Source organism: Sylvia atricapilla, chromosome 4 (genome assembly GCF_009819655.1).
Source record: "Sylvia atricapilla isolate bSylAtr1 chromosome 4, bSylAtr1.pri, whole genome shotgun sequence".
NCBI classification, from domain to species: domain Eukaryota; kingdom Metazoa; phylum Chordata; class Aves; order Passeriformes; family Sylviidae; genus Sylvia; species Sylvia atricapilla.
The window spans coordinates 8,237,818-8,246,986 of record NC_089143.1 but is presented as its reverse complement, the minus strand read 5'-3'; the positions used below and the strand labels follow the sequence as shown (position 1 = coordinate 8,246,986).

The following is a 9,169-nucleotide window of genomic DNA, read 5'->3' as shown; positions in this document are numbered from 1 at the left end:
AAAAGAATGAAATGGTAACCTTGATGTGCTAGGCTAACTTAGAATTTGCTCTTAAGACCTACTGACCTTGAAAATGCTTACTTTGCCATTACTGCAGAGTAACAGGTTAAATTTTATGCAACTTAAAGGGCTGATTTACTTTTAGTAGTTGACAAGTTTGGAAGGTACTCTCCTGAAGAAATGGTATTTCATAAAATGATTGAAAGTATCTTGAGGAATGACATAATTGAAACAGTGTGGTAGTACTTAAAAAAATTACATCCTATAGCACTCAGAATTTAAAAAAAATCCCGTAATGTAACACGGGAAACAAGCTGGAGAACAAAACAAAAACCACCAAAAGAGGCAGAAACAGCCCCAGACCCACTCAAGGCCAGACAGGTTCTGCTGTACCAGTATTTAAACTGGCCTGCGTTTCACAGAAGGTCGAGTAGTTAAAAAGGAAGAAAAGATACTAATTCTGTGATCATTCACATCTTGAGAACACAAAGGGCTTTAGCTGGTAAGGCTGCCAAACGAGGCACATGGCTGAAAGGTGTTGTGGGATAAAGAACAAAAATATTGTTTCAACAGAATTCTCCATTTTGCTATGTGAAGGATGATGATCATCGAGATAAAAACATGATTCAATTGTTTTAATAATAACTTAAATTCATTACTACTTTTAGTTTCATGCTTTTTGTAATAGAATTGTTTATAAACCTGCTTAGCTGTAAAGGCTAATGGCAAACTTAATACTGCATTTTGAGTTATAAATTACCTGTAATTTCAGCATTCTTCTGAAAGGCAGTCTTTTCAACTTTTTTCCCCACAGTGTTGCATTATGCTTCAAAAATACATCTGCATAAACTGAGCCTTAAAGCCTGTTTTAAATGTGTGGATGTTCAATGAACTGTTGAGAACTGAAACACCAGGCCTGGCTTTCTGCACTGCTATAGACAGATTCTTCCATGCTTTTGTAATTTCACAGAATCAGAGAACAGTCCAGATTTGAAAGGAACCTGTAAGACCATTTAAGAGAAAGGTGAGCCTAGATGAGACTCTGCCACAGCCCTGGGGAGATAATGAGATTTTGTAATGAAGACTACATGAGTGTCATTTAGGTGAAAAGTTAAACTGTTGAAGTTACACTTAGTTGCACTTTCTTGCAGTATTTTACACAAGGGCTTTCCCAAAAAGAGTCTTCATCACTAAACTCTTATCTTTCTCCTTTGGTCTCTAATCACTCCCTAATGAAGCATTTACTCATGACAATTTATATTAGAAATGAAACAATTTTGAAATTAAGAGATGTATATTTAAGTTTTACTTATATTCAAAGTAGGAAATAACATTCCTTGTAACAGCACAATGTTTATAATGATACAATGAAAAAGTGATTAACAGCTGGCTTTAAATGATCATTTGCAGACATTATAGTCCTGTAACCTCTATTCAGGCATTCAATTGTAACATCAGTTATATAATTGACCTCTCCAGGAAGGAACCTTGAGATTCTTCCTTTTGTATAAAGCTTGATTACCAAAAATATAAAATTCCTAAAGTAATTTGAAGTACATGAGAGGAAAAAGTGCTATTGTAGAAGTTTAATATTTTTATCCATGGAGTAAGTTGTACCTTCGAAGAATTTGGTGCATTTTTAGGCACTGTTTTTGTATCTTCATTTGCTCAAAATATACAGCAGGACTTGAGATGCCCAAAAACTGTTTAAGACAAATTTAAGGCAACCAAGTGCAAAAGCTCAGTGTACATTAGATATATGTAAACAGAACATTTCGTAGTAGAAATTGTACAACTATTACAAGTCCATAGTTTTAACAAAGGCCAAAAACATTCTGCCTAGAGACACAAATGGTAGTTACACTAACCAAGCCAAAAATTAAGAATTCTGGGAAATGAAGTGTCATCATCTCTAACATGAGGCAGATGCAACACATTGCTGTGCTAGTGTAAGTGCTCTGCTTTTCCCCTCTACATAACATGCAGTCTCTCCCAAGTTTGTTCTGTTCCATTTAGTGGTGTACCAGCCAACAGCAGAGCTCCAAATGTTAAAGCAAAATGCACAACACAGCAAACAGATGGAATGTGAATGTACAGATATTGGACCTTTTTAAAAATACAGTACCTAAGATTTCCCATTTAAAACAGTTTTCAGCATATTGCATAGCAGTGAACTCATCTGCTACCTAAAACTGTTGGTGCTGACCCACATGGAGTTCCTCTTCAGTCTTCTTTCAGTTTTCTTTCATACTGTACAGTGGGTCCACAAGCTTATTGTGCACATGCATTAAACCTTGGGGGGAAAGCAACAACGCCAGCTTTACATTAGTTATACTTTGTTAACCTGTCCTTCTATCCACATTTTTATTTGGAATTTGCTTCAAAGTATACATTTTAAATAGTTCATTAAAGAGAACAACAATGGCTATTTAAAGTAGTTCAGAATCAAGGACAGCAGATATATTCCTGTATCACTTGTATACTAATGACATATTCAGTATCAGCTGACAGGGACCAGACAGTTCTCTGATAACAGACCCAAAAAGCACATCTGGAATACTTCCAAATGAGCTGAATACATCTTTTTTTTGTGTGTGTATTGTAACTGTGTAACAACAACGTACTTCCCTCATGCCACAATTTGCCATAAAAATCCAATGCACGCATAGTGAGACTTTTACAGCTTGAGTTCTTTTGCAATGTTCTAGCATTATGGTAATGCTGTCTTTGTAATAATCATGTACTGGTGGTCCTAGACAGGATAAAAACAAATTAAATTATCCAGACTCTTAGTGCAGACTCAATTTCAGCAGTTCAACTGTTTTCTGTTCTAGCTGGGCTTTTTTTTTTTTTTTTTTTTTGTCATATACAAATCCTCCATAGCTATGATTAGGGGGGTTATTTTTTTTCCTCTTCAATTACTTTAATTCTGGAAAATGCTGAAGTGCAATTAATAAAAAAGATGCTTCCTTTTAAAATTTGCTATAACTTAATAAAAATGTTACCTACATCTAGGTATGTGTGACATTGGATCACTGGCAGGTTTTTAACCTCATTTTACCTTAACAACTAATGACAGTAAAGATCAGTGTTCACAGTCTGCAAAGTGAAAGTCCATTTAAGTATTGAACTAAAGATTTAGCTTCTAAAATTAAAATATGCAACACTAAAAGTAATTTTCTTAAAAAAACATGAAAGAAGTCTTGCAGTACCGCATATTTTAGTGATTATCTATGGCAAAAAATAGTCAAATATCTTTGCTACATGATGCAGCTGGTGGCAACCTTAGTGTCACTGCAGCAACATGAAATTAGAGTTAACTATACAATCAAAGGTCATTGCTGTGGTGACCATAAAAAAGTCATCTTATGCAGCATCTATTACTAATCACTATGTGATTATTTTATATAAAATACAGATGTTAGATCTAGTATTTTTTCAGTTTAACAGTGACAAAAACTTAAGTATACACTGGACATAAAAGTCATTTGTCCAGAAAGAGTAACAGCTGCATAAACTACACAAACTAGAAACATGTTTTGAACTTCAAAACATTTAACTTCCTACCAATATTTTCCTGTTCTAAAAAGGGGAAAAGGAAATAATTAACCACTTCCTAGATGCATGAAAAATGGAAGTATAGCTTCTGTCATACTTAATGAAGAATATTTAAATCCTGTTAGTGAAAGTGTTACAGGAAAACAGTGAGAAACAAAAGATTTTTTTAAAGGAATGCACCTGACTTGGTAGATGCCAAAATATTTCAAAAGAAAGTCCCACTGTATATTCAAGTATTCTTTGAATAAACAGATTTCTGCACACAGTTTTAAGAGGAGCATGCATAAGTATGGAAAAAACTATCCTGAACTAACTTATCTGCAGACAAATTAGTAAATTAATTTTCTGTTTTGTTCTTCAAGAAAGTTATTTTCTCTTTTACAGTAAGGCCATAAGCACACTTGATAGTTTTAGCTTACTATAGGTTTTCAGAGAGTTGGAAAAAATGCAATATGTTTATCTACTTACCAGCCAATGTGGTACTTAAATACGAAACAAAAAAATTTCAGTTTTATATTGAAGGTTTTAAGTGGTGAAAAATCTCCATAAATCACTACCATAAATAACAGTACTAAGAACTACCTAGCTTCCTTATGAAGTCTAACCTGAAGGTGAAGATTCAGAAATATTCTGGATTTGACCCACACTGATTTCTCCTGCATCTTGTAAGGGGAAAAAAAATCTCACTGACTTGAGAGTAGGTAAAATTAAGTAAGTTTAAAGTAAACAATCTTCTTGAAAGTTCTATTGCTGTGTATTACAGGGTAATTAGATATAGTGACACAATAGCACACATTCATAAATTGTAGCCCTTGATGTTTTTTAAAGCAATGTTCAGTGTCATTTATACCTAGTGATTCTACATTAGGATTGTATTTCCCAAGCATAGCCTCTGCTTATATAAAATACAGGATAATGTTTAAAACTTATCCAAGCAGTTACAGAAGTTTATCTTTGAAAACAACAGTAAGTATTATCTAGCAGTGTGATACAGGAAAAGACTAACTCTCCCTCCTACCTCACAAATACATAGCAGAGAACAGCATACTGAAAAATCCAAAATTAACAAGCTGGCCACAAGAGGTATCAGGATAAAAATCACAGAAATGTCCAAATTCCAAACTAATACATATATGAGCACTGGTATAATGCTCTAAAAATAATTTAATAAATTTAAATCTTGATCTCTGATACCTCAGCTACTACAGGTACCCATGCTAGTTGAGAGAGATAACTGAGTCACACAATTGCACATGCTGTGCTAATACAGTCAGGAGAAAACTAAACTACTTTTTTCAGCTTCTGTTGCCTCAGTGAAACAGAATTCAGTCTTGGAAGTCTCAATTACTATCAAATATCCTGACTTCAAGTTTGCCCCAATATACCTACTACAAATATGAAAAACACACATAGTAAAAGGGTGCAATGTTTTCAAAGGCAGTATAGACTGTTAGGCTAATTGCACATGAAAAATGTCCTCAGGTGGCTTCAAAGTCTGTATCACAGTTTACTAGACATCACATTACAGCACATAGCAAAAGCAGCATGGAAATGTATCAGGATCAATAAATGTATTAAGATTTTTTTAAGCTAAACTGTCCAGTATACTTAAGACTTGTATTCTGGAACACCAGATTGCTGTTGTTCGAAGTTAAAGATTACTAAACTATTGTTTCAAACTGGAAGCAAAGGAAATACTCTTCCCAAGTAGATTTGTTTGGAATGTAGGTAGCACAAGTTATGACTCCTGGCAATTTTCCAAACACAAGAAATAAATTAATATTTAATATTTTGACTATATAACATTATACATTGGTGACTGCAAAGTGTTGGAAGGCTCAGATTTAAATCAATATAATTTCAAAGCTGTCGGTTTTGCGTAAACACGTGACTTCTGATTCAGTGCTCACCTTTAAAGTACTTCACAGTTTTAACTCTTAGTTCTAAAGTAGCATCTTCATCACACACAAAGATAGTGCGAGGGTGTTGCTGGAAAGCAGAAACTGTCCACATATGATTGACTCCTTCTTCAATTGCTTTGTACAATGCAAAAGCCTTGTGTGCACCTGTTATAAGAATCATCACCTGCAAAACAAAGGTCTCTTTACTTTCAGTCCCAGTATCAATACCAACTAATCTTTAAAACACACATGCAACCAGAACTAAATGAGTTCTTACTTCTCTAGCATCCATGACTGTACCCACACCAACTGTTAGTGCCATAGTTGGTACTTTGGATAAGTCTCCATCAAAGTATTTAGCATTTGCCAAAATGGTGTCCATTGCTAAAGTCTTTAATCTTGTTCTTGAAGACAAACTTGATCCGGGTTCATTGAATGCAATGTGGCCATCTGGACCAATGCCTTTTCAAAGTTAAAAAAAATAAAAAATCATTCCAGACCTGAGAGTCAACACATTTCCTCAAACATTGTAAATTAATAAAAAAGGGCTCCTTTCCCTTTGGTTTCCCAAAAAACTTACTTAAATCATTAGGAATTTGGACACCAACCATTCTGTTTTGGAATTAAAACTGACTCTTTCTTAGTCACAGAACTTTCTTACACAATAATTTAAAAATCTGGGGTTTAGTCAAGTTATAAAAATAATGATTAAAGAACTGGTGTACATGCTTGAATTGTAACTAACCATAGAGCATTTCCTCATACCTCCAACAAACAGATCAATCCCCCCTGCTTCTTCAATTTTCTTTTCAAATGCATCACATTCCGCCTGTAAGTCTGGTGCATTCCCATCAAGGATATGAGCATTATTTGGATCTATGTCAATATGCTTAAAGAAGTTATTCCACATATAAGAGTGATAGCTCTCTGGATGATTTCTGGGAAGTCCTGAAATAATTTAGAGTGAAATTACCATATGACAAGATTTAACCAAACAGCCTTAATTCTAGTCTGTATGTAAGTGATGTGAGGCATGCAAGGCAAACCTGAGTCAAATGAAGCAAGATTTGAAACTACACCAAGGTCTGCTGTTGGCACATACAAGGTAACTGGTTTACATTGTCTCCATGTACATCTTATCCCAGAGTGTTATCAGGAAATGCAGTCCCATTATTACATGACAATGTAGTTTCTACAGAAGTTCTGTGAAACACTGAATTTAGCTCAGTGTTTATTTTTGCTTTTTTGTACATGAAGGAATAGAGAAAAATGCTTGGACACCAGTCTAATACAGGAGTACAAACATACTAGACAAATAGTTTGACAAAGTATTTAATAGTTTTATAAGGAGAAAAAAACCCCAACAGTAGAGTATGTTCACAAATAATAGTATATCTTACCTACATATTCATCCATGTTGAAAGTCTTTACATATTTGAAAGAGAGATCTCCATTTTTGTGATATTCTATCAGCTTTTTGTAGCATCCCAAAGGTGTACTCCCTGTTAAATAAAGTTTTTCTACTGTTCTGTGTATCTGCATAACATTTTCAGTATTAGCAGTCAAATTTTGCTACAGTGCTTTTCTACATACAAGCAATCTGCTGTTTCTCATTTAGTATTTATCAATTTCTCAAACTATCACAGCTTTTCACAGAAATCAAATCCATATTTTTTTAAAAAAAGTTAGGCATATTACCAAAAATAATACTTATGTTCTTTTACATACTGTATCTGCTAGCAGTGATACAAACATTGCTTAGTTATTTACAAGGACATTGAATAAAACTTGCCTGTTGGTAGACCAAGCGTGAAATATCTTCCTTGACTTGGCTTGAACTGGATAATACGATTACAGATGTATTTGGCTGCCCATTCACTAGCCTGATCATAATCTTCAAGAATTACTAGCCTCATTATGGCAGTGAGGAACTTGTATGATAAAACAAACTTAAACCTGGAGAGAATATTGAAGTTTTAAAAATAAGCACTGCTTGAGTTGTTGTAAAACTCCTAGATTACAGAGCAGATACAAAAATCATCTTTCATACCAATGACTTGCATTAGCATACCATGCATACTCCTGCAAACTGGACAATCAAGAGAAAAGCTACAGGATCCAAATGACAGATTATAGTCTAAATATTGATTAAAATCCACAGACAAATTTAAAGCAATTAATAGGAAAAAGCTAAAAAAGATGAGAACAAGCCATTTTAATCTTCAATATTTTGGTCAAGCGTTGCCATCAAAAAAGAGGAAATACTTAAATAGCAAGATTAATTCCTGTTTCTTAAAACCAGCTGAATGCCTACAACTTCAAAAACCAAGCCCCAGAGTAATCCCATGTTTCTATAGCCAAAATACCTAACTAGGACTAAATAATTAAAGCTCCTTTCACCCCTATTCTAGCTCCTCAACAGTGCTTCAGTAAGTTTATTCATCTGCAAAAAAAAAGTTAAAGCATTCGAGATATTTGAAATGTTTACAGTTCATAGGAAAAAATATGAGGCCACGTTTTTTCTTTGCCACATTAAATTTAAACAGAAATTTAAAAGGCTTTGAGTGCAACTGTACCAACTTTAAGATGAATATCCAGAAAACAAGCTTGGTTGCTAGAAGTATACAAGCATCTTCTGCATTCAAGTGAAACTCATTTTTCCATGAATTCCTGTTTAACAGAGTCCAGTAATTACTCCAGAAAGACCGAGGCTCTTTCACTAGTTTGGGATGTGTTACTCTTCTTTTTCCAGGTCTGGGTGTGCTCAGGATTAGCCAGATCACAACAGCCCAGGGCCACGCACTTTTAGCTGACCCAAAATGAGCGGCTGGTCTCAAAACAGCTATGAATGAAAGTACTTAACAGGGCACCACGTTTGTCCCACTAAAGGAGGAAGAAAGTGATCGTCACCGTGTGCTGCCTGTGCCGCTCCACCTCCCCGGACAGCTGAGCCGCGACAACTCGAGCTCGCCTTTCCGAGGAAACGCTATTCCACACACCCCCCAAAGAGTTCACACACATCCCCGAGGAGGAAAGCATGCCAGCAGGAACACACTCATAAATGCTTTCATAAAATCCCAGCAATTTCACGCCGGGAACACGGGGATGCTCTCCACGAGCAGGGACCCACGGACAGCAGCAGAACCACCGCGGCTTTTCGGCTAAGGACACTTTTTTTGTTTTGGTATTGTTTGGAGATGGGGACGGGGGACAAACCTACACTGTCAGAGGCAGAGAGCTGCAGCCGGAGCGCCGCCGGCACGGCAGCCCCGGGCCCCGCGGCCTCCCCTTCCCCGCCCGCGGGCACCCGCCCGGCCGCGCCCTGCCCGGCCCCGCTCACCCGGGACGGCCCGCGGCGGCCACGAGCGGCACCAGCACCACGGGAGCAAGATGAAGGAATGCAGGAGGAGGAGGAGGAGGAGGAGGACGGGAACCGCCGCCCGCCCCGCAGCTCCCGCCCCGCCGCCTCCAGCGGAACCCGGCGCACAACCCGGAAGCGGCCGGCGGGGACGGGAAATGGATCCCGGTGCCGGGCTCAGTTCCGGGCGGGTGTCCGGGACCGGGCCGCGGCCAGCGACACATCGGCCAGCGACACATCGGCCAGCGACACATCGGCCGGCCCCAGCCGAAGGGCCTCGGGGCGCTCCAGCCTGGAGCACGGCTCGCTCCTCTTGGAGCCGCTCTGCTGCGGAGCGCATTGTCATCTTAAT

At 37.4% G+C, this 9,169-nt stretch overlaps 1 protein-coding gene across 1 annotated transcript; it reads right to left on the bottom strand.

Moving 5' to 3' along the window:
- Positions 1-1,283: 1,283 nt before the first annotated feature.
- GNPDA2 (glucosamine-6-phosphate deaminase 2) lies at positions 1,284-8,949 on the bottom strand. The gene is made up of 7 exons (XM_066317054.1): positions 8,800-8,949; positions 7,248-7,415; positions 6,860-6,957; positions 6,225-6,407; positions 5,737-5,921; positions 5,469-5,643; positions 1,284-2,293 (listed from the first exon to the last, which is right to left on the bottom strand). Exons 2-7 carry the CDS (start codon positions 7,373-7,375, stop codon positions 2,235-2,237), a joined length of 828 nt encoding a protein of 275 aa, XP_066173151.1. The 5' UTR covers positions 7,376-7,415; positions 8,800-8,949; the 3' UTR covers positions 1,284-2,234.
- Positions 8,950-9,169: the final 220 nt, after the last annotated feature.